Source organism: Alligator mississippiensis, chromosome 2 (assembly GCF_030867095.1).
Source record: "Alligator mississippiensis isolate rAllMis1 chromosome 2, rAllMis1, whole genome shotgun sequence".
Classification (NCBI taxonomy): domain Eukaryota; kingdom Metazoa; phylum Chordata; order Crocodylia; family Alligatoridae; genus Alligator; species Alligator mississippiensis.
Window position 1 is genome coordinate 263,760,519 of NC_081825.1, and position 26,611 is coordinate 263,787,129.

General features: G+C 44.6%; 1 protein-coding gene across 1 annotated transcript in view; it reads left to right on the forward strand.

Annotated features, from left to right (window-relative positions):
- Positions 1-26,611, forward strand: part of LOC102570703 (neurexin-3) — a 127,378-nt gene that overhangs the window by 88,834 nt on the left and 11,933 nt on the right. The window contains exon 4 of the mRNA XM_059721350.1: positions 18,392-18,409. Coding sequence (XP_059577333.1) covers positions 18,392-18,409 — 18 coding nt within the window. The remainder of the gene's footprint in view (positions 1-18,391; positions 18,410-26,611) is intronic.

Sequence of the window (26,611 nt, forward strand, 5' to 3'; positions counted from 1 at the left end):
ACCCCAGCTGGGGCCTAGGACCAAGGAGAGGGGTTACATTTCCCTTTCCCCAGGTACAGATCTGCCCTACCTTGATAAACTTACTGCTGGCTGAGACTGTGGATTACAAATCCCAGAGTCACCTGGAAGCAGAAAAAGGAAGTGATGAGCAACCCTGCAGAGTTCTGCTGCTGTGATTGTGGAGTGCAAATCCCAGAGACCTCAGGGACAGCAGGAAGAGGAAGCAAACACACAGCACATGCTGGCTATGTGCCAGAGAGCCATGCTCTAGCACCCCCTGGCTTCTGGCCTGAGCTACTGCATGCTTAAACTAACCTGCAAAGACTGAATCAGTTCAGCCTCAGGCTTTTTGACTGTCTGTACTTTGCCCCAGTGCCCAGAGTACCTGGAATAGCTAACTCTCCACATCAGCATGAATGTTCACCAAATGCCTGGCAGTAGCAGCAGTGGATTTAAGGAGACCTGGTTCTGGACTGGCTGATCAGAGGCAGATCCCCAGAGCCTACATTTACATCTTGTCCTGACTAGGACAGCTTGTGAACTACACAAAAATACCTATCACTCCATCACAGATCACAACATTCATAGAAGCTGTCATCAAACCTGATTGGGAAAGGCCTACCTCCCAGAACACAGTGCTTGTCTTCCCAGTGGGTGACAAATGACCTAAGATAAATCCCACAGTGTTGATGCAAATATTTATAGGAATCTTAGGCTGCATGCTGGTTTTTGTATTGGTATGTGAATATATAATGCGACTTGCCAGATTTTAAATGTGGCTGATGCTGGTGTACACCCCATCTAGGCTTCACATATGTAAGAGAATCACAGTCCTCACAGTAAGACATGACTTCCCACACTCATCCCTGTTTGGTTACTAGACCTAGCGAATGTGAGGAAAAAGATACCATTCTTGGCATATTCATTGGTGATGCTGATCACAGATACTACAAGGACAAGGCAGGGTACTTGTTTGAACCATCTGCAGATGCAATTGATGTTTTCTTAAGACGACATGAAATCCTTGAATGGAGGGTCATGAGACTGGCCTGCAAGATTGTTCCTCCTGCTTAGCTTGGAAGAGGAAGTCCCAGCAGACAGTATGTTCACAATGCACAGTACATGATTATTTCCTGTCTGCCAGAAGGTTCAGACTTTGTATGTGGTGCTATTAGTGTGGAGTGAGCCTGATAGCTCTACACATCCATGGGTCAGCAACAACCTGGCAGATTTCTATAGTAGGCACACAGTAGCCAACAATGAGTGGTTGCTGTAGAAATCTTCCATAGACTCCCTATCTTGTTAATTAGGGACATCCAAGATAGATGCTTTTGTCTTGATAGAAAACACCAAGGACGCATCCAGATGAGCATGCACGTGTGATCTGTGGCACTGCAGACCCATCTGTGTCAGACCCATAGTGCACGCACTGCATATGTAGGTGTTCCCCATACTGCTAATACGCAGCCTCGGGGCGGGGAAGGGGAGTTGACACTGGGAGATCCCAGTATTAAAAAACCCCTTACCTAAAAAAAAAGCAGGGCAGTGCGCACCACCCAAAACCGAAGTCAGGCTGTGCAGAGCCATGCTCCGGCTGCTGGCCAGGCTCGCTGCTGCAGGATCTCTGTGGCTGCAGCCTCTGGAGGCCCCCAGGACTCCAGGTAGGGCTTCTGGAGCCAGCCCAGGTGATGGCCCCAGCCTCCCCTCACCCAGGGTAACGTGCTATGTGCCCAAACACATGTTTATGGGGGTTCCCTGGGGACAAGTAGCAGCAGCGCATATTGTGTTGCTGCTGTTTGTCCTCGCAGAAACACATATTCCCACTCATGGGGATGCTGCCCAAAAGCTCAAACTTCTACTCCAAAGGGAGCTAGAGCCTGGCCCTTGAACTACTATTGGGTGGCTCAGTACATCATCAAGGCATTTTTCTCATGGTTGTTGCATCAGCACGGAGAATCAGGGAGCTGCATGCCTTCAGGGCCAGGACATCTTTTGCATTGTTCCATAGAAAGTAGGTGGTACTGACATGACTTCCCACGCTCATCCCTAAAACGTTCTCAGAATTCCACACAACTTGACCTTGCCAGTTGTTTTCCCAAAGCTGCATTTAACCCCATGAGAATTGTAACCATATGCTTATGCCCAGAATTTGCCCTATTACCTTTATCAAGCCAAATCTTTTTGGCTCTCTCGCCATCACCTCATGGCCATATCAGGCTCACTTCAAGCCAGTCTCTTTCATCTTAGTGAATCTCTACATGGGTCACATGGTGCATTTCCATCTGCTTTCAAATGTCTGGTAAACCTTTTCTTCTGAACATCAAGGCATTCTCTACCGGTGCAGAGGCAGCCACTTCTGCTTGCCTGAGGAATGTGCCAGTCTAAGATGGGCAACCTGGAATAATCCACTGATTTTTGTTACACACTGTGTCTTGACAAGGCAGCCAGTTGGGTGCCAAGTTAAGGAGAGGAAGACGTCAGTCACTGTTTGACTGAGAATGCTGACATTCCATACTCACAGTGTCCTGGGTGTACTGCTTGCCATTTGACTAGCGTGGGATCCACACTGATGTACTCAAGAAGGTGAGAAGTTATTTACAGTAGCCGTGGTTCTTCAGGATGGAGTCAGTGTTGATTCCATGGCCTACTGTCCATCTCTGCAGCAACGCAGGGCTTGAATTGTAAAGGACCTGAGGGGGATCATCATTGTCCTGCACATTATGTCCTGATATGGCATGAAGAGCCCCACGGCTTTTTATAAAACCTCTTGACTTGCCTGTATGAGGCACATGCACCTCTACAGATGGATCTAGGCTGACAACAACATTTCAAACAACCAAAGTTACTCTAGGGTAAGTAACAGTCAAGCAGCCATCATAAGCTTTCCTCATTCTTCCCCGCTAGCATGCTGTGTTACTGTTGTGGAGGGATCATCTCTAGGAATGAGAAGCCAGTTTATTCTTCATGTCCATTCAACTTTTTGGCCTCTTGGCTTAGGATTTTAGTGAGGGAGCAGTTTGTGCCATTGTTTCTCCATCAGGAACTGTGGTCTCTGTGGTTGTATAGTGCTCAGCATATTGTGTGAACTACATCACAACAGGTTATTGTGATGATGTATTTTCTTGTTATGGGCATCAGTTTGCTAGTGTATGGACTAAGAACCCATCAACTCATTTCACGTAGGTCACTGAATGACTGCCAAATAATAATGACTTTCAGTCTCTATTGACATGCAGTGGATTTGACCTGGTGGCCTGAAAATGAAAGGCTACATATTGCATCGGTGATCTCCTTTATGAAATAGACCCTTAAAAGTCACTATGCAAGCAATTTTTACTGCACCTTCTGAAAGCTTTGATAATGGAAACCATAGTAGACAACATCCAAACATTTTGCCATAAAAGAAAACTCACAAGTTTATTTTCTACATCTTTTCTTGCTGTTTCCCATTGTTCTGAATATGGGCTCATTCATATAATTTTTATTTATATTCATTTTTAACAGAGATAAAAAATGTGTTGGGTACTTTACAGAAGAAATAATTTTGCATCCCCAATGAGCAGACAGTCCTTAGAGCTTGATCCAGGGAAACCCCAATTGACCTCAGAGGGCATTGTCTCATGTCCTTAGTTCTGATCATGCAGAGTTGAATCTGTGTCTGCTTGGATCTGATTGCAGCATCAGGGGCTAAATTTAGATATTCTTATCAGAAAATTCAGAAAGGTTTGAAAGTAGAAAAATTTAGTTGCTTCCGATCATTATAGTCTATATTCACTTAAGTCAGCAGTTGTTCTTTTCAGAGCACCAGCTTCTAAGAGTAAACAAACACTTCCATCATTACATTCCAGTATTCCTTATTTAATTTAAATGCATATTTGTGGCTTCAGATACTATTTTTACTTGTTGTAATTATTGTTGTAACTTTGGAAAAGTGTGTGAGGGTTGGGGAGAGAAAGACAATATATATTTATTCAGATTATTCATCCTGTTCCTAGAGTAGGTAACTGTAAGTTTAGGAAGGATGCGCTATATTTTTTTCATACATAGCAAATAGCTCGAGTCCCTGCTGTATGTGCAAACGGGAATGCAACTCTTACTGTGAAGTTGCATCGAGTGTTTCTGAGTAGCTGATGTTCATCTATGCTGAGCCCTGAGGCAAGCTGGGTACATTACCAATACCAAGCCAATTTCAAGACCTAAGTTTTTATTTTCTAATCAGTAAATGGTGTGGAGCTGGGTTCTAATTTGCTGGGCTGAGAAACTGTGTGTATAGCAGGAGGGCTCTGAGCAGTGCTGTTCACCCTGGTCAAAGTTCAGTCTAAGCCCACATCTTACTACATACTACATGTGTGCCATGGTTGTCTCTTCTCAAAGGTCTTTCCTTTAGAACTAAGTAACACAACCACAAGGTGATTATCTCTTAGGAAAGAAACTATTTTAATTTGATCCGTCAGAAGTAAATAGGTATAATCATTTTGGGGGAGGGTGTAGACGTTTTCTTCCTTTGTGTCTGAGGGAATTAATGGGCTAAATGTATGCCATGGAGGCCAGATACTGGGGGAATGGTGGGAACATCATTATGAGTTGGAGGTGATGACAATGGTGATAAAAATGATGCTAGATAGAACTTCAAAATAGCACAGTAACAAAATGATACTTCATCACTTATGGGATCTCACTTATTGGCTAAGGTGCCCCTCTCCCTGCGGATGGTTGTAGGTAGACGTTTGCATAAGGAAAGAGTAAGTGCCATTGCTAAATGAGCAAAGAATGCCTCTTTCCCCCCACAGTGCACAGCCACCCTCTGCTGAAGCTGCTTCAGCTTTAGTGCTTTCACATTAGTGGCTAGGCCCCTGTGGGATTGGACCTTCCTCCCCATCATGATTCAGTACCCTGGTCCCTTCCTGAGCTGGAAGGTGCTCAGGTGGCATAAGTCACAGAACAGCAAAATGAAAAATCTTTCTGTCATGTAAAATAAGTCTGGCAACAGAGGTGAGGGTGACAGTCTGTCAGTCTTCTCTATCACCCCACTGCTTCCCATTGCTTCCTGAGCAGGCAGGACAGAAACACACAGCAATGAAAGGAAGAGTCATCTGGTGGGATTGTTGGGATCCCTCCACCCCTGCAGCTAGCCACAGATCTTTGCAGCAACAGCTGTGCTTCTTCAGATTACTCTAGGGGGAATATTAGCATCCTCTAATAACTCCATCAGACTTACCGAGGGATTTGTTTTATTAATTTGAAGGCTGGGTACAGCAAATAGATTAGAGTCCCGGCCGATTTCTAGGCTTTAGCAGCCCTTTCTTTACTTAATCAGCACTTCTTCCATCTCTCTAACTCTTTCCATGTTAACACCTTGTTCTCTTTGTATTGCAATTTACTGAGCACTGTATGGAACATATAAAAGACCAACAACATTGGATTCCACAGGAGCTAAGAACTGCTTCAGATTTTGCCCCTACTCATTTTCAGGTATTAGTCATTCTTCTCCAACTCATAATAGCAAGAACAACAAAGCACATCTGTATTTTTCCCCCTGGGGAGAGGAATGGAGAAGGCACCAGGTATGACAAGTGTCAGTTAATTATACATTTAGTTCCTTAAAAGGTATCATAAAAAAACCCTTGCCTCTTATACATTTTCTGCATCATCATAGCTACAGCACTTTGCATCTGCTATTCAATCAGTTGGTGTATCGAGGAAAGGTGTTCAGATACCATGATGATGGTGTGATATGAAAACATGAATAGGAAGGTCCTTGATCCCTAATACCTTATACTGTTGGGGCTCAGTCCTGCAGGGTTAAAGAGAGGCTGATGGTGTTCAGCTCTTGACAGGCCCTAAACAGAAGTAACATCATTCTTATACCTGGAGTACATTGGGTAGAGGTCTAGTTTGTATCAGCATGACAGACAATGCAGATCATAGGAAACATCATGGGCCAAATATTCTGGATACAGTAGAAAGGTAAAGGAGGCCACAACTGAATCAGCTTTAGCTTCTTGATATTTGGGCTAGTTCACTTTAGAGAAGCCATGGAGCTTCTCTAATATATGCCATTTGGAAATGACCGCAGTAGAAAAATCTGCTAGTTGGGGGTTATTACCACCCCTCCACCCATGGTCCTTCTAGCCCTGTATGCTTCCAGCACACCTGCTTTGCTGGCAATAAAAAGAGGTGTTGAGGTTGGGGTAGGAGCTGGTGATGTTAGCTAAGGACCTCTTGGTATGGGAGAATGGTTTGGGTGATCTACCCAGTTTCTGCCTCAATGCACTGATGGGATGATGCAGAAGGACCTAATCTCTGGAGAGAAACTAGCCTCTATTTTTCTAACACCTGTTTTGTGATTTGCCTCAAGCTTACAAGAGTTTAGTGTGAGGAGTGGCCATTGACCTGTCATACCAATTGGTTTAGCCTTGTTGGAGTCAGGGCTAGAGAGAAGACTGGCCTTTTGGAAAGCCAGCTTCAGCTATAGGCATACAGTGGTGGTGCAGCTATTTGTAAGAACTTAAAGTTTAGCTCCAATTATTTATTGAAGGGCTTGGTGGAAGGCTCTGTTCTGAGGAGGTAGCTGAATGAAGGGTGGGAGAGACTGGTGTTTCCAGGAACAGGAGGTTGCATGGGAGAAAATGAACGGGAGATGTTAACAAAGTGGCACAGACAAAGAAGAAGGGTATAGACTTGTAGATTTTAAAAGGCTCTAGTTTTCTGTTCCATCCAAACTGGGATTCACTTGGGGGAGGGAAGATGAAAACTTCTCTTTCTCCCAACTACTAGAGACCATCCATCAAACCCAAACCTATCTTCTTTTAGGCTCTGCTTTGCCTACAGCATATGAAAGTTTTGGTAAGAATAGTCCCAAACACTATCTCCCAGCAGTGTAAATGTTACCTCAGCTGAAATACTTCAGATATTGGTGTAATGTAATGCAGTCTCTTTTCTCCCCTTTAGTTAGGTGGCTTTTGGAAATGTGGCAGAGGGTATGTGTTACTTCTAGCAAATGTGATGAACACCTTGTTTGGAGAGGTGTGCTTGCATGCAGGATTGGATAGCAAATAGCAGTGTCTATGGAGAGGGCTTTGTGTGTGACATTTCTGTGGTGCCCGTTACCATAGTACTCAAGCCATTTTATGAGTTACTCCCCTTTTCTTGTGATATAACATCTGAGCTAAGCTTAGAGAATTCCCTTTTCATATGGGCTATAGCTTGCCATGGTTTTGCATCCTGAACTGTCAGTACCCACTTGGATTTAGGGTAGTGGATGACCCTGATGAGGTCTTGTATGTGCTTAGGGATAAGAACCAGGGGAAAAGAGGAGTTGGTGTCTAAAGTTAAGCCCAGTGAACCACAGAGCAATTGCCAGCTTAAAATGGACAGGGATGCTGCTAGGCTGACTTGTCCAGAGACCACCTGTATTTCAAATTTGATGTCTGACAAGAAAACACAGATTTGTTCCAATTCCTGCAGTGGACAGTCTGACTTGGGTTGTTCTGTAAGTTCCTTGCTGATGGACAGGCTTACTGATGTGTTTGCACCTGTACTTAAAATCCTCATTGCATGGACTGACCAGTGCAGATGACCCAAGGCTGAAGCTGAAACTTAAATCTGGTTTTGCTGCCACATCCTTCAATGCCACTGCTTGGCAGTGGTACCCAATCCCACTAGCTGGAACTAGTCATGTGGTCTTTAATAAGTACAGCCTGGGGGTGTGCAGCTGGCTGCGCAGAGAGTTGAGGAGGAAGCCAGTGAAGTGGCAGGAGGGTCAAGTATCCATTTCTCTGGGTATCCAGTACCATCTAAAAAAACAAAACAAAAACAGAAGCCAGCTTCATCCTGCACTGGTCAGTCAATGCACACAGGAGGTTTAAGTGCAGCTCAGCAGCTTGTCTGGAGGGCACCAAGTAATTAAATTTCACTCGTTGAGATTGGATTTTTGTTACTTGTGTGCTACAGGACAATCGGCTTTCTTCCAGCCCCGTGGCCAGAGTTCTGGAGTGTGTGTGTGTCTGTGCATGTGTGTCAGAGTAAGCTGTAGAGGGTGATAATTCCTCCAGTTTCCTTTAAAAAGCCAAGAAATCAGTGAGCAGCTTTATCTAATAGTAGTAATGATAGGGAGTTAATTAAATAGATTATTGCAAATTCACTTTCTCTAAGGTCTTTTCCTCCCCTGCTTTTACTATTACTTGGGTTAAAGGGTTCTACATGTTGTTTCTTGAAAACAGGAGGTATGGTTGATCCCTTTAAGCTACATTATTGTGAAAACTCTGAAGGCCCAGGAAGTCATAATGAATCTATTGCTACATAGAGATGTCACAGTTGCTAGTTATAGCATACAACATACTTATATGGGCAACTTGATTGCTGGCAAGGAAAAAGTTCAGGTCCTTACTACTTGAGATGAAGGAAAATCTACTTTCTCTAAAATGGTTAGGATTTACAGCAATGACTCTCAACCATGGTGCCACAGTGCCCTGGGGTGCCTTGAAATCCTTTTAAGAGTACCATGGGGTGCTGATACAGTGTTAGCACTTTTAAGTGTGCAAGGGAGACAATCCCGATGCGGGGAAAAATGGGGAAAGGGGCCAAGATGCTTCCTTGGCTGACCAGAGAAATCCAGAGCAGCCTACGGGCTAAAAGGGGGGCATATAAAAAGTGGAAACAGGGAGAGATTACTAAAGAGGAGTATACCTCCTCTGCTAGCACTTGTAGGGAGGCAGTTAGACGGGCCAAAGCTACCATGGAGCTGAGGATGGCATCCCAAGTTAAGGATAACAAAAAATTGTTATTTAGATATATAGGGAGTAAAAGGAAGGCCCAGGGTGGAATAGGACCTCTACTAAATGGGCATAAGCAATTGGTGACGGACAGGGGGGATAAGGCTGAACTCCTCAATGAGTTCTTTGCCTCAGTGTTTCTAAGTGAGGGGCAAGACAAGTCTCTCACTGGGCTTGTAGAGAGGCAGCAGCAAGATGCCAGACTACCAAGCGTAGACCCTGAGATGGTGCAGAGGCACTTGGAGGAACTGGATGCCTTTAAGTTGGCAGGCCCGGATGAGCTCCATCCAAGGGTACTGAAGGCACTGGCTGATGTTATTGCGCAGCCACTGGCGGGAATATTCGAACGCTCGTGGCGCATGGGCCAGGTCCCGGAGGACTAGAAAAGGGCCAATGTGGTCCCCATTTTCAAGAAGGGGAGGAAGGAGGACCCAGGCAACTATAGGCCAGTCAGTCTCACCTCCATCCTTGGCACAGTCTTTGAAAAAATTATCAAGGCTCACATTTGCGAGAGCCCGGCAGGAAAAATTATGCTGAGGGGAAACCAGCATGGGTTCATAGCAGGTAGATCATGCCTGACTAATCTAGTCTCTTTTTATGACCAAGTTACAAAACGCCTGGACGCAGGAGTAGGGGTTAACGTCATATACTTAGACTTCAGGAAGGCCTTTGATACGGTATCCCACCCCATACTGGTGAACAAGTTAAGAGGCTGTGACTTGGATGACTACAGTCCAGTGGGTGGCGAATTGGCTAGAGTGTCGTACCCAGAGAGTCGTAGTGGATGGGTTGGTATCAACCTGGAAGGGTGTGGACAGTGGGGTCCCACAGGGCTCGGTCCTTGGACCGATACTCTTCAATGTCTTCATCAGCGACTTGGACGAGGGAGTGAAGTGTACTCTGTCCAAGTTTGCGGATGACACAAAACTGTGGGGAGAAGTGGACACACCAGAGGGCAGGGAACAACTACAAGCAGACCTGGACAGGTTGGACATATGGGCAGAAAACAACAGAATGCAATTCAACAAGGAGAAATGCAAAGTGCTGCACCTAGAGAGGAAAAATGTCCAGCATACCTACTGCCTAGGAAATGACCTGCTTGGTGGAACGGAAGCGGAAAGGGATCTTGGAGTCCTGGTGGACTCCAAGATGAACATTAGTCGGCAGTGTGACGAAGCCATCAGAAAAGCTAATGGCACTTTATCGTCCATCAGCAGATGCATGACGAACAGAACCAAGGAGGTGATACTTCCTCTCTATCGGGTGCTGGTCAGACCGCAGTTGGAATACTGCGTGCAGTTTTGGGCGCCACACTTCAAGAGGGATGTGGATAACCTGGAGAGGGTCCAGAGAAGGGCCACTCGTATGGTTAAGGGCTTGCAGGCCAAGCCCTATGAGGAGAACCTAGGGCACTTGGACCTCTTCAGCCTCCGCAGGAGAAGGTTGAGAGGCGACCTTGTAGCTGCCTATAAGTTCATCATGGGAGCACAGAAGGGAATTGGTGAGGCTTTACTCACCAAGGCACCCCTGGGGGTTACAAGAAATAATGGCCATAAGCTAGCAGAGTGCAGATTTAGACTAGACATTAGGAAGAACTTCTTCACAGTTAGAGTGGCCAAAGTCTGGAATTGGCTCCCAAGGGAGGTGGTGCTCTCCCCTACCCTGGGGGTCTTCAAGAGGAGGTCAGATAGGCATCTAGCTGGGGTCATCTGAACCCAGCACTCTTTCCTGCCTATGCAGGGGGTCGGACTCGATGATCTATTGAGGTCCCTTCTGACCCTAACATCTATGAATCTATGATTCACAAGATAAATCCAGAGATTTCAAATGGCAGACAAGGGTCAATATGATATCTTTTATTAGACGATCTAAATAGTTGGAAAAATTATTCTTTACAAGCTTTCAGGTACAAATGCCCTTCTTCAGGGAAAGGGAGGTGACTCCCTCTGCCTGTAGAAGAGTGTTTGTACCTGAAAGCTTGGAAAGAACAATTTTCCCACTATTTAGTTGATCTAATAAAAGATATCACCTTTACCCAAAGAACCTTTTCTGCCTATGTCCTTAGGCCAACATGAGCACAACCAACACTCTCAAGATTTCACATGAGAATTCTGAGTGTTAAAAACACTCTGACTTTTGGTCGTCTGGAGTTTTTTTTTTGGCAGCAAAAGTATTGCTCTCCTACTTTTCTGTAGTCAAAGAACAAATGAATATTAAGAGCTGGCATTGTCTGAGGGGTGCCTTGAGTTTAATGAAGGGTACCTTGAGTCTGAAAAGGTTGAAAACTACTGATTTATGGCCTCACTCCAACCCTACAGAGTGACATGCTCACACAAGAATAAGCAGGTTTGATGCTCTTCTCAGCAGAGGGCACTGTCATAAATGATACATTCAGACTGCTCAGCACCTTAAATTGAAGGTGATGGAAGCAGAAGAAGGGTGGGAAAGAGCCATGCACATCAGACCTCATTCAGATGAAATTTAAATCTATGTTGCTGACTGCTAGTGGTCATTAAAAATCCCACCTCACTTTTAGCAAGGGCAGATGAAGCTAATCTCAGTGTCAAGACAAATTATAGAAGGGTTCCATTCTGCCTTTCTAAATTGCCCTTACTTATCCAGCTGTATAAAATATTCTTCATGTCCCAAATTATTGTGTAGCATTGCTGCAAACTGTTAAACTGTTGCTGTGTTGCACCTCAGCCCCGGCTCCATTTCAGTACTTGATGAGTGATTCTTATAATCACAATGAATGAAGTGCTTTGGGAGCCCAATTATTAACTATTTGCCCAGGCCTGTAAACGTATGCAGTGCTATAAAATGTCCAAGTGAGTAGCTACTTCCAAGACATTAAAGCCTAAGAGATCCTTCCTGATGAAAGACAAGACAGAAATATTATCAATTCTAATGAATGTACTTGTATGTACGTTACCACTTTTTCCTGGGTAGCATCAGGACTGTACAACGCTGACAGGAGAAAAAAAGTTCTTCATTAGCTCAATTATTAAGGACCTGGGTATTTGAAATGGGATGATAAATCTATGTATGCTGTAATCATGAAGTTCCCAGTGACTGGCATTCAGCATAGTAACAGCCATCATATTCCCTGGTAGCATTGGCAAATTTATCCTAGTTGAACTCCATTGAGTTCCATTGAGTTCTCCATCAGTGGAAAAGCACTAGAGATGAATCTGGTCCTGATGTTTGGGGAGGAGATGCTGAACAAACATACAGAATGAAATCTTGACCTTGTTGAAGTCAATGGAAAAAATCCTTTTGACTTAATGGAGCCAAAATGTCAATGTAAGCAACACGGATTTTCTATTGTGGGCACAGACAACAATCCCAAGATTTTTGGCCTGAGAGCTCAGAATAAATGCTGTTGCAGAGCTCAGCTAACACAGACCAAACAAGTTTGTGAGCTTAACACAGACTGATCAAGTTTGTGGATATTTAAATACTCATTTTCATCAGTGACCCATGGTTGGATTTGAACCATGAGGAGTAATGTGAGAGGTCTATGCTACTTTGCAACCTTTCTTCCCACTGCATCAATAATGTTGCCCAATGTGTTAGGACAGAAAGGGAACAACCTGCCAGGTCCACTTGGACATGCAGGGTTAAGGTGGCAGCATGATATTGCCCATATTAGAGCCCTGGGTCTAACACTTTGACACAGGAAAAGTGAGACTTAAGTCATCTAAATTTTGGATTTGTCCTTCTAATCCAAAATATGCATCAGAACCAAGTTAAAAGGGAATGTACCCACTTCTGAATTGCCAGTATCACTTCCTGCAACACCCTGGAGATTCCTTGATGATGGCTTAGCCTAGACCTGCTCAGCATATATCTTTTCAAGCCACATCCCAGGCAGCTGTCACTGCATCAGTCTAGTCCCTTGATTGATATACTTTCATATATATCTTAGCAGGGGGGAAGTCAGCCAATCAGATTGGGTAACTGAAAGTTCCTGACCATATGAGCCTCGGGCAATGGAATTATGTCTGTATATTTCCACTCTGTTTGCAGTGCGGTGAGGGGCAAGGCAGGTTTCAATCTTATTTTTTTTAATGAGTACGGAGTAATTATTCTTTGGAATACACTTATTTTATGCCTGAATTTAGGATCTCTTTTGGTTAGGCATCACCTTGAACAAGTTCCCTCTTTGTTTCACAACCTCTGCTATCTTTCCCCACATAATACTTGAATTGCTCTCCAAACCTCTCCACTGGTTGTAATACAAAGACAGAGTAATCTGAGAACCCTGTAGGTGTACATTGGAGGGCTCAGGTGATTTGTAATATGAGACACACGCATTCAGTTTTAAGTCACTTGTTCCCATTCAGCCCAAGTTGTTCCCATCTGACGGCTGTTTGGTGACTTGTGTGAAATGGATCGATGGGTCTCAGTCTAGCTGTGAGAAGACAGGTGTCTGCAGCATGTCAAAAAAGACAAAGACTGAATGGGCCATGGCAACAGGACTTCCTCTTCTGAAATGGGTCTCTCTGACTCAGGATTGAGGTCTGCTGGCAGCGCTGGTGTATATGGAAGCCCTGTTAGGTTCTCTAATCTGTACCTGTCCTTTGCTCTCCACAGGTCTCAAGTCTGCATCATTCACTGGTGCTAAATTTCATATAAAAAAATAAAATATAAAATACCTCAGACATTCTGATTGCAGACACTGGTATAACAGAATTGGCTTTGTTCCTCCCTATCCCCTTCATCCTCCTATTTCCTTTCTTGCCCCACCCAGATGGCTGGGGCTGCACCTGACAAAGGCAGCAACCCCGCTGATCTGTCTTTCAACTGAGCTATTAGCATCAAAGAACAAAAGCAAACAGCACCGGCTTGCAGCTCAGCCATCTACAAAGGCGCAATAAATGGGCCCTTGTGTATAGGATCAAGCAAACCCTGCCCGGCCTTTTGTTGACAGACAAACCTTCTTTTGTTTGAAGTGCTCTGAACCAGAGGAAGTGGATAAACCTCCAGCCACATGGGACAGAGTCCTGTGGTCACTGGGCTTTTCTGTTGCTGTGGGCTCTGTCTTTTGTATTTTGAATGGGACAGGGCTTTGCCTTCTTGCTGTCAGTGGTAGGAGACACAGGTGAGGGGAAGACGAGCTTGTGTTGCAGAAGGAGGGAGGAAGTGGAAGTACTGTTCTTTTAAAACCAAACCAAATAAAAAGGTCTTTAAGACAGAGCCTGTCACCCATTAGAGATCAAAATGGACTTAGGTCCTTAAGTGTGGGTCTTATTCCACATGGCTTCAGTCCCAGAAAAACTGTTAATGTGACTAAGTTTGTAATATGCCATTATCTTTGCTTTAAGACTAAGTCATGAAAATCAGTAGTGGAGAGGCCCATTTGCCTTTTGTGTTAATATGTTTTCAGGGACTCAAGCAGAATGGAGTAGGACCACACTGTCAGGGTGAAGTTACATGTTACATTTATTAAACCTGTGGAACATTAAGCACTGTTTAAGTTGGCACATGCTGTTAGTCACACTTTAATATTATTTCTTGCCTGCACACCTCCGACTTGCCACTAGAGGGCTAGCGAGCAGGGGCATTGCTAGGGGCTGGGATACCCCCGCTCTAGTCCTGCTGGGAGGAGAGCAGGGCTGGGAGCAATGCATAAGATGCTGGAGAACTACAAATTGCTCATTTTATCTCTATAAAGCAAATTTAACTTGAAGAGTTAGGTAGCGCAAGTCCAGAGTTAACTCTTGCCTGAAGTGGCAGAACCTTGAGATACTCAGAGGGCATTTAGCACGAATTAATGAGCTTTACCGTGCAGACTGCTGTGTTTTAAGTGCTTAGTGTGGTCTGAGTGTAAGGTGTAAATTCCCCCATACATACTGAGTACCACTTAGAGGCCAAAAGGTAAAATAGGATCTGGCCCTTGGCCTCTAGGTTCTGAGCACAATGACAGAATGTCTCAAAGTGAGGACACAAGATAATGCAAAACAATTCTAAAAATGTCATCTTCACCTTCATCCTTTCTTCCTGACATTGAAGGGCCTCTTCCAAGTACTGAGCCACATGCAGTATGAGGCAGTCCTTGGGTGCTGAGCTTAATATATTGGTTTATTACTAGTGAGTCCCCTTGTTGAAGATTGTCTACTCTGCAGATATGAGCTGGACAGCAGCAATTCTAATTATATACCAGAACTCAGCTGCACATTCATTGGTGTGGTATCACAGGGTGTCTTGTGAGGGCTTGCAGGCTGCGTGTGAACATCTTTCATTTTTAGATAGAAAGTAACTCTCTTACACATTTTAAAACTAAATAAAATAACTTATGTAAAATAAAATCTAAGCAGTTTCACTGATTAAAAACTAGCATTTGCCAACAAATACCACATGGGGGGGTGTCTGCAACACTCTCCCTTTGCAGTTAGAATAGGAAATTCCTGTAGTGACTGTGGGGTGCTACCAAAATCACAACTACAGAGGTCTTGCTGTGGAGTAAATGTTTGACTTTTTAGTGCATCTTCTCTGTGTGGAATGATAAGGGCTTTCTAAAATGCTGGCCAGGAATGAGGGTTCAGGGAGGAAATAGGTTAGGTAGGAGGACAAGCCCTAGGCAAGCAGCACTGGTAAAGCAATTTGTAACTTGTGATTCATAAACCAAGGTCCCCTTGCTGACTGCTCCTTCTGATCACATTTGTACCTGATGTATTTGGAGACCACACTCTGGTGATGCTCTGTACAGCCATTGCCACCTCGTTGTTCCCTGTGTTTAATTAATATGCAGTTAAATAAGTGCTGTTCCAAAAAGTGGCAATCAGCCCAGTGCCCCTTCTCTTTTTACTTCATATGTTTTATTCTTGTTCTCCTTTCCAATCCCATACTCCACTTAGGCCCATACACAGAATCCGGTAATATCAGATCGGAGATCCCAACCAAAATGGAGCTCATAGATGTCATTCTCAGGACAGTGCAATGCTGGCTATAACAAAGTCTGCTGCCATGTCAGCCAGTCTTTGTGACTGTTCATGTATTTGAACAGTTGGTTTGGGATGAAGTTCATGAGAGGAAGAGAACTTGGAACTGGATTTGTGTGCCTGCCTCATGATGCAGCTCCTGAATCATCAGCAGTAACTGTGATACCTTACGCTGCTCTAACCTCTCACTCCTGAAAGCTACAGTTATCTTCCTAGATTACCACAGATTCCCTCTCATAATCTCCCAGCTCAGACCACCCCAGTGTCTTTCACTGTTCTCCTGCAGTACACTCTCCCTGCACTCACATCAAGGTTCTCTCTGCACTTATGCCCTTGTCTTTGATCTCTCTCCCTGCCACGCTCTATGCTCTGTTCTGTACAAATGACTTTTCCTACTTCTCCCTAGTGACCTTTCAGGACCAAACGTCTCCTCTTGCTTCTCTGTCAACAGCTTAAAATAACTCACCCTTCTATGTTAAAAAGGACATGTCAAAATACTGGGTCCAGCTTGGGTACTGATAGGTTGTTAGGATGTGTAACCTAAGCAATGTAAATGGTTTGATCTGGGTCTGCATTCCTTCCCTTCTTTGTGTTGCCTTTTTTGGATTATTGGCTCTTCAGGCTAGAACAGTTTGATGAGTCTCTCATGTGTCATGTATGGTGATTCTCAAAGGATCCCAAAGACAGTTTGAAATTCAGGTACCTCATGGATGGCACGTGGCAGTCACAACATTTTGCAACATCCCAACAGTTTAGGAGAGAGGTTGGGGAATAGAGAAGCTGACAGAAAGTGGAGGGTTTGCATTATGCCAAGGCACCCAGCATAGCACACTGCCAGTCCTGTGGGAGAAATGCCTTGGAAGCTTGAACTACCACAGGTGGTTAACATCATATCTGAAAAATGGTTATCCTAGCACCACAGCGTCTTTATCACCACACAGGGGCCTGGGCTTAGGGTATAAATAGACGTCACTTTTTGTGCTAACATAACTTTTATGATGGCACAAAGAGAAAGCAAACAGGTGTTCATGCCATTTGTCACACCACAAATGCCAAAATTTGTGGCCCAGAAAAAAGGTGGTAATAGTTTTGCCTCTTTATTGCAGCAGACATTTGTTAGCTTTATGGCGCAAGAGCGCAGGCAGCCTGGAGCTCCCCATGCTCTCCAGCTGCCCCTGGCAGGCACTACTGGGGCTTGAGGGGCCTGATTCTGTGCACCTCAGGAATTTCTGTACAGGATTGGGCTCCTCAGGTCCCGGAAGTGACTGTCCAGCTTTCACCTCTTACAGAGATGTGCTCTAGGGAATCTCCAGGGTGCATCTCTGTAAGCAGGGAAAGCTGAAGTTTCCTGCTTGCTGAGGTGTGCCCTGAGGAATCTTCAGCACACATCTGTGAGTGGGGAATCCTGGCCTTCTCCGCTTACAGAGGTGAGGCCTGAAGATTCCCCAAGGTACATCTCTGCAAGCAGGGAATGTATTGTCCTTTGTTTGGCAGGATCAGGCCCCTGCCTGATGCAGGACAACTGGCAATGTGTGTCACCCACTGAAATGAATCAATTGTCCTGGGGCACAGCCTGGAACAGCTGATCTGCTTCATTTAGTGACATCTATTTGTACCCCTAGGTACAGGCTTGCAGGGAAGGCTGCCACATGTTGATTGTCAGCACTACTTTCTGAAGCACTCTGAATTTCCTTGGAAGATTCTACTCCCATCCAAATAGAGGAGTTTTAAGAGGCTCACCTTAATAGTTTTATGACAACAGTAATTGTGTAGAATGGGACTAAACTAGAGATAGTAAAAAAAAAAAAGGGGGAAATAAGTTGGAATCTCTTTGTTGTTGTGTTCACTGGACTTTATGGGCTCTGTACCAAAGTGGACATTGTGGCTCCTATGGTGTACCTGCTCTGTGATGGATACAACCATTTACAGTTCCCTGTTCCTCTCCTTTTTATTGGACTAATTTGTGGTATTAATGTGATTGATGGGCAGAGTGGTCTTGTGCCATAAGGAGGGACAAATATTGAATGGCATTTGGTCTGAATCCAGCATCTTGGGAAGAGCCAATTTGCTCACACACTGTGCTGTCTGCAATGAAGGATGGTCCCTTGGAACAATGGGCAGGTAGAATGAAAAGGGACAGGCTTTCTCCTAGGCCTTTGGGACTGTTCAGAGCCCTGCAACTGGTCATAAATTCAAGTGACTTCTCTTCAAGAGGAGCAGGTTCCTTTCCATTTTCTGAAAATTTGCTTGAATTTATGTGAAGTACAAAGCCTGCTGCAGACTCATGGGGTTGGTTGGTTTGTTCGTTTGCATTTGTGCTTGAAGAGACACAGAATATTCTAACTAATATTCTTGCAGGAACAAGTGTGGCTTCATTCTATCTGATTCCAGAAGCTCTCTCTCCGGACAGATATGACAGTGGATTTCATTTTTACATGCACAGTGGAGGGGGAGCCAAACCCTTTTCCCTTGCATGGGTGGGCACTTGGCTGTGGATGGATGGCCTTCAAACAAACCTAGTTACTTCTGGTTTTGCATGAAATTGATTTCCATGCAAGGACGCTGAGTTGCTGTGTGGTGTTTCTAATGCTTTTCTCTCTTTTCTCTTTTCTTTTTCTCCCTCTTTTTTTCCCCCTTCCCTCCCTTCTGCTTCCCATGAAAACACCTCGACAGATGTCAATCATATTCCAGGTGAGTGTCATATTTGTTGAGCTAAAAGATGGGTGTTTGGGGGGGCGGGGGTGCAGCAAGAGTGGGTGGAAATCTGTGACTGTGCAGAGGGAATATTCATAATGAGAACTGGAGGACTGAATTGCAAGGCCTTTAAATCAAGGCACCCTCCACAGCTATTCCATTGCAAGATCCACTTTGGAGGACAAAACTGTGTTGATCAGTTAAAGGGACACTGTCAAGATAAAAAAAAAAGTCACATTTCTTTAAAAATATATTGTCCAATAAGAGACTGCTTATTGTATTATTGCTATTTTGTACAGTTTGTTGATTGATTGATTGATTGATTGATTGATTGATTGATTGATGATTTTTACCTTCATGCAGTTTGGGATTCTGAAATTAGACCAGTCAGTTTCAATTGTCAGTGGGAGTCTGCTCCATGTGTTAGTCCCAGAGCCAAAAGCTGTTATGTGAAGATTTCCATTAACATGCACATAGGCTGTTTTTCTTTTTTTCTAAACGAAAACATGGTGGGAACAGTTCTCGTCAGACTGTGGGTTGTAAGCTCCTTTAAAAAAATAAGTAGAAACTTCACTTGGCAGTCCCTTTGTTTATAATGTGTGAATGAATCAGTTGAGAGAAAAAATGAAGTGTTTAGGGGCTGGGATTTATTTTTTGGTGGGGTTGCCCCATGGAAATGTTCAGCTACAGAGAACTCCAATTCTCATTTATTTCCCAGCTCACTTGTCTCATCCCTGATGGGGGTATGAATCCCTTGTCTATTGCTGCCAAAGGATGTTGATCCAAAGTCTGAAGTGCCTTGCTCCATAGTCCCATTCTGCTGCTACTACAGGCAAGAGCCCTGATTTTGACCTCGCACCCAAATGCTCCATTGGTTTACTGGCATATGTTTGTGTCAGCAAACTCAAAGTGAGAGTCCAGTCCTAGTCTGGCCATTGCCTTGAATGGAGCCAGTACCTTGGATGGCTGCTAAGGGAGTCTGTTCTTTCCATCTAAGCTGTACACAAATCTCCCTTTAACTCATGGTGCCAGGACTGGACCTGAACATTCTTCCACGTACTCTTTTGTTCTTTTTCAACCATTGAATAATTAGAGTTTGCAGTCACTTTTTCAAGCCAGTTAGTGGCTTGGATAAATTCCCCTGTCTTTTAGCCTTTGTAAACCATTCATTAGTACCTTATAAACCACTCTCACTGGTACCCTATTTACTGACAAAAAGCACCCGGTATTTTGCATGTCTGTACAAAAAAGGTGTCTTCACACACGGCAAGTGCATATTAGAAGCTTGAAACGAGCCTCGTGGCAAACATAGCCCCTGGCATGCCACAGAATGCATCCACAGATGTTAACAGCCAGTTTCCTCAGCAACCAGGAAAAACAGGAGCTAAGGCTTTATCTGCCCTAGGAAGTCAGGTGTGTTGGGACTTGCATGGAAGAAGTCTGGGGTTATAGCCCTCTCCACTATGTACTGAAGCCATCTGTGCCCGTGGCTGTGAAGGAAGATTGAAACTTGGTGACACTGGCTCACTGCAGATTGGCCATTTCACATACTGGTGATAACATTCTGCACTGTGAACGACTGCTGCCTTGCAAAGCAACAGTTTCTGCTCTGGCTTGAGTAGACTACAGAGTACAGCCAGATAGGATAGGTCCAGACAATGGTAACATGGCAACAGGATCAGAGCCACACTGTTACTGCTGTGTGTGGCTTGGAGAACGGAGGAAGTATTCACACTCACAGGGCAAAGTGCTGTTTCCTGTGTAGGTTCTCCATGTACTCTTTGATTGGGCTCCCCTGTCCTGTAGTCCTCTCTCATTTGTGGATGCTCTCACAATGGGCTCATGCAAGGAGGCGTGCATACTCTCCTTCCCCCTGCTCTCATGATCTTATTCCCAGAATTTTACACACTCTCGCATACATTCTTCTCATCACTCTTTCTAGAAGGCTTGCACATTTGTATTCTCATTCAGATATGTGCCTGGCCCCTATATTTTGAACTCTGATACATATCTACTCCCAGATGGGATAACGTGCTTAGAGCTTCTCGAATGAATATTGTAATCTTTGTGGATGTTGTTATTGTTCATGTCATCATGACCCAATAAGAGTCATGGATTGATATACATCCAAGAGTGGATTGATATACATGACTATTTTGAAAAAATGAAGCCTCACACTGCACTAACATTGCTGCTCAGAATTGGGTAGCCTTCAAACAGAACAGGTTTCCTTGCACACAATAAGGGAAGATGCAGATCTTTGGTTTCTGTGTGTCTGGCCATGCCTGGAGCTTTCTTACTGGATGATCCAGCCAATCAGGATTCAGAGATTGGAGCCCAGGGCCCCTGCCAAGCAGCCATTTTAACCGTTCACTGTTTGCAAGACAAATTGGGGATTTTATGAGCTAATGTAACTATTTACCCACAGGCAGCAGAAGGGCTGTAAAGGGCCCATTGATTAATTGATTAATTTGACTTGTTGAATACACTGGCTAGAACTAATTCCCCAGTAAAACAAGATCTTTCTGAATGGCTTCTTGCTGGCTGCAGTGAAGTACATGATTCCCAGATTTCTCTTTAGCAGAGGCCCTACCAGGTGCAGGGAAATCTTACTTAAAGAAAACAGTGACATTGCTTTAAACATGAAACGTGTTTTCATAAGGTCTCCTGGCTGTGAAGAGGGCATCCTTTTGGAACAATGGCTAACAGCAGGCATACCACTGTCTTCCTGAGAACCAGCTTCCCATCCTGCTTGACACACTGCACAAGGGAAATGAGTTTGTCAGGTCTTAGCTTGGTTCATAAGTAGATATTTCATTCAGTTCACCAAAAAAAAGGGGTCAGATGCTGGCTTACCTTCACAATGCACTTAGAGATCCTTTGATGAATAGTATGATTGTCATGGATGGTGTTATTAGGTTTTGATGGTGTGAACACTAATGGTGACTTGACAGGGCATAGCCGACTGTCTTGCAAGAATAGGGACCCTATCTTTTTGTTAGTCTCCTCTGCATGATAGTCATTGCATCCCCTGTACTTCCTGCTTTTTGCCAGTAGTCTGTGAGCCTTGAAAGAATAGAATAAATTGTCAAGAACAGGCTAATAGAAAAGAAGATCTGACAAGGTGCTTCCTCCTATGAGAATATCTGAAGGATAGATGGGTGTCATGTTTGATTAAGGGGATTGATGTTATTGTGCAGGTTAGAGCCGCACCCACTACCTCCTCTTCTTTGGGTGAGAGACCTACTTGGACCTCCCTAGGGAAGATGCTCTGGGCCTGTTTATAGTGACAGCCTTGCAGCCATTTCTCACAGCTTTGCAGATGATTAGAGTTTGCATTTAAATTAATAAGTGTGACCTTGTGGAAATGCCCTAGGTATTCTAGGTCCTAAGAAAGAATCAAACCTTGCCTGCATACAGGGAATAACCACCTCTGGAAGAATACAGGATGCCAGGATACTGCACCCAATTTTCCTGGAGGGGAACTCCATACTGCTAGCACCACTAGCATTTCAATGAGGTTTCAAGCCATTTGAAGTTCCCTGCTCCCAGAAGGGATGGGACAAGGCTACAGCTTTGAAAAAAATATAAATACCTGTACCCCTAAAGCCGCTTGTACATTCATTTTCATATGCACATACTTTTGTGCACGGCTGTCAGTCATTTCCATATTTGAATGTACACTCTCTTAGACAGGCTTGCATGCAAATTCTTAGATGCCCTGATACCAAGTTGTACCTGCTTCTTAGCTTCACACCTGCCCACTCACACCACATTGTCTCTGTTGCACATGTGTACATTCAGTCTTTGTCAGATTCATAGATTCATAGATTCATAGATGTTAGGGTTGGAAGGGACCTCAATAGATCATCGAGTCCGACCCCCTGCATAAGCAGGAAAGTGTGCTGGGTCTAGATGACCCCAGCTAGATACTCATCTAACCTCCTCTTGAAGACCCCCAGGGTAGGGGAGAGCACCACCTCCCTTGGGAGCCCGTTCCAGACCTTGGCCACTCGAACTGTGAAGAAGTTCTTCCTAATGTCCAATCTAAATCTGCTCTCTGCTAGCTTGTGGCCATTGTTTCTTGTAATCCCCGGGGGCACCTTGGTGAATAAATACTCACCAATTCCCTTCTGTGCCCCCGTGATGAACTTACAGGCAGCCACAAGGTTGCCTCTCAACCTTCTCTTGCGGAGGCTGAAAAGGTCCAGTTTCTCTAGTCTCTCCTCATAGGGCTTGGTCTGCAGGCCCTTGATCATACGAGTGGCCCTTCTCTGGACCCTCTCCAGGTTATCCGCATCCTTCTTGAAGTGTGGCGCCCAGAATTGCACGCAGTACTCTAACTGCGGTCTGACCAGCGCCCGATAGAGGGGAAGTATCACCTCCTTGGACCTATTCATCATGCATCTGCTGATGCACGATAAAGTGCCATTGGCTTTTTTGATGGCTTTGTCACACTGACGACTCATGTTCACTAGGACTCCAAGAGCCCTTTCCACCTCTGTGCCACCCAGCAGGTAATTTCCTAGGCTGTAGGTGTGCTGGACATTTTTCCTTCCTAGGTGCAGCACTTTGCATTTCTCCTTGTTGAACTGCATTCTGTTGGTTTCTGCCCACTTGTCCAACCTGGCCAGGTCTGCTTGCAGCTGTTCCCTGCCCTCCGGTGTGTCCACATCTCCCCATAGCTTTGTGTCATCTGCAAACTTGGACAGAGTACACTTCACTCCCTCATCCAAGTCACTGATGAAGACATTAAAGAGTATCGGTCCAAGGACCGAGCCCTGCGGGACCCCACTGCCCACACCCTTCCAGGTCGAAACTGACCCATCTACCACGACTCTCTGGGTGCGACCCTCCAGCCAATTCGCCACCCACCGGACTGTGTAGTCATCCAAGTCACAGCCTCTTAACTTGTTCACCAGTATGGGGTGGGATACCGTATCGAAGGCCTTCCTGAAGTCTAAGTATACGACATCCACCCCTCCTCCTGTGTCCAGGCGTTTCGTAACCTGGTCATAAAAAGAGACTAGATTGGTCAGGCACGATCTGCCTGCCACGAACCCATGCTGGTTTCCCCTCAGCATAATTTGCCCTGCCGGGCTCTCACAAATGTGAGCCTTGATAATTTTTTCAAAGACTTTGCCAAGGATGGAGGTGAGACTGACTGGCCTCTAGTTGCCCGGGTCCTCCTTCCTCCCCTTTTTGAAAATGGGGACCATGTTGGCTCTTTTCCAGTCCTCCGGGACTTGGCCCATGCACCACGAACGTTTGAATATTCCCGCCAGTGGCTCTGCAATGATGTCGGCCAGTGCCTTCAGCACCCTCGGATGGAGCTCATCCGGGCCTGCCGACTTGAAGGCATCCAGTTCTTCCAAGATGCCTTGATGCACACATCTCCTCATTTGCAAGCTCCCAAAACACAATCCTCAGCCACTCACACTTGCACATTGCCTCTTACTGTGTCTGCAGCCTCTTGTATACTCATCTACATATGTTCATATGCTCTTACATCCACTTGCCTATGTAGCATTCCTGTCCCAAGGATTTGTGATCTGCATCATTTATTTCCTATTCTTTTTGTCCTTGACCATGGCCCCCTGAAAAGGTGCCGCTGAACCTGGCTCTGCCTCTGAAACCACTATCCCCAGACAGTGACAAAGCCTAATTCCAACCCTGGGAACATTTGGAAGAGTGAGGGGAGAGAGCGGAAGAGAGGAAATAGCACAGCTGTTGTGTGTAATTGGACTGGAAGTGGGCCTCAGGCTACAATAACTGTGCTCAGTTCCCAGCCGACTGTAGGGCTAGGCCCTATAAGGAGCCTCTTTGCTACTGTGATTATTCTTGATGAATCAAAGAAGAATGACTCTTCTCTGCACCGTGCTGCAGCTTTGCCCAGCTATGAAAAGTAGCAGCACCATATACATCAGAAGCTGGGAGCTCAGCTCACCTGTGCAGAACTGGCCTGTCCATCAGAAACCTAGACCTGAAAAGAATATTCCACCTTACATTACACTATGTCCTCTCCTTCCAGACTGGAGGTCCCTCTCCCATCAGCATCCCAGCTGTATGTCCTGCTGAGAGTGACACACTTGTAGTAATGTCTGGGGTGCATGCATTTTTGGAGATGCCCCAAGATTCTAATGGGATTGTGTCTTGCTCTTTGGGTCTGAAGAGTTACCATGTTTCAAGGTGTTTGGGTATGAGAACGTCTACATTGAAAGCTAGGGAACCTTTTCATCTTTTTGTCATTAGAGGGAAATGGGAATAAGGGGACCTAGGGTGAGAGGCTGAGGAAAAAAAGTTTGCTCCCTGTAAAAGTTCACCTGTATAGAGAACAGGGAAAGGAAGAGTGGTGGAGTGGATACCTCCTTCTCTGGGGTACACTTCTCCTACACAGCTGCAGCATTTTAGTAGTATCCCTGATTTAGTTGAACTCTCCATCTGACTCCATTATAAAAGAGGTACTTCAACATCCTGAAGCAGTGGAGCTTCCAAAAGTACAGTATCCATGTCTTATACTCACATCACAGTGGGCACCTCTATTGATTGAATGGGTCATAGAGAATGAATGGGTCATTCATAGGGGTATCCCTTGATGGTTCTTGGCAGGTCTGACAGTGGAGAAGCTTGCCCAGCTGCTGCCCAGGATACACTCTTTTTATACTTTCTTTTTATACTTGCAGTGCTTCCAGGTCCAGGGCTGTCAGACTGGCACTGCCATTAAAAGGTGAAAATTAAGGCCTCTGGCCATAATGTAGCAGTTCCACAGCCGTCCCTTTGTTTCAGCCAATATAAAGGAACCAGCCTCCCACAGTAGCATTGGCCCAATAAAACAGGACAAGCTATAATTAACTGGAACAAAAGGACTCCATCTTCCTTCACTGCTTCAATCATTTGTCACTCAAAGCTGAATTTGTACCCTCCCCCAATCCTTTATGTTTAGTAGCTTTCCTTTTTTTCCCTTTTTTAAGTACTAAGATTGAAAATGTATCTTTTTAGAAAGGTTTCCATCATTACCTCTTCCACCCTGCAAAGTGCCCCTAGTAAGTCCTTAAACAGGAGGGCCACTATTTAATTACATTGTTCTTTCATGTAATTGTGCTCTGAAGATACTTTTAAAAATGTTCTCCTGCCTTCATAAGAATCCAATGTCGGCCCTTGGCACTTTGTGCAATTAGCACTATTTAATTTCTCTGCTTTGATATGGAAAGTGGAATGGGGCACTAATTTTTTTTTTCCAATGTAGTTCTTAGAAAAGTTATTTTGCAATGTCAAAAAAAATTAACCTTTCAGAAATGATTGATTCTGAAGCAGGTTTGAAAAATCCACAGTACCCCCAAGCCAAAATAGGAAGTGCCAGTAGCGATAGGCAGAGATCCCTATTAGGACACAACAGAAGCTCAACTTTTTGGTCAGTATGTCCCAGGTCCCAGACCATAGCAATTTTGTCTTCATGTCAAATACAGGCTCCATGCAGGTTCATCTGTGTGAGCGCATACTCTCTCTGATGGAAGAAAGTTTAAACAGGCTTGGTTCACTGCTTTTTTCAGAGGTATAATTCTTTGCTCTAGAATAGATCATTCATTCAGAAAGATACTGTGGGCTTCCCTCAGGAACAGTGCCCTTTTTCCCTCAGTGTCACTCAGTTCTTGCTTTCAGAAGTAGAGAAACAGTAACTCTTTCAGGTTGAAAATAAGCTTCCTCTGCTGGCTGGTTATTCTATAACTGTGCATTATTGCATTTTTACATACCTCTTTTTTCTGTAGCATTTCCTACTAGCCCTTGTTGGAGATAGGATAGTGGGCTGTCGCATTCAATTTGTGATGGCAATGCTGAGATCCAAATACACGGGGGGTTTGGAAAAGTTTGCATTCAGACCCAAATTGTAGCTTGGACGTATCTTTGTTCACAAGAAATGAGCGATTCTCTCTGAACTACTGTATTTACTTGAATACAAGATGAGTCCCCCCTCAATTAGCATGGGGAGAATAGCCCCTTGGCTTATAATCACATGCAGAAAACCTCACTAAATATGTTATCTATCATAAAACTGCTTCAAAAAGCAGCATGTGCTCAGTAATGGAAACCAAGTATGAAGGTAATTAAACATCCAACACTGAGCATGACTATAAAACGCAGCGCATATTGGGAAAACTTGCTGATGGGAGGCTTTTTTGTGTGGCCCTTAAAAAAATGGGT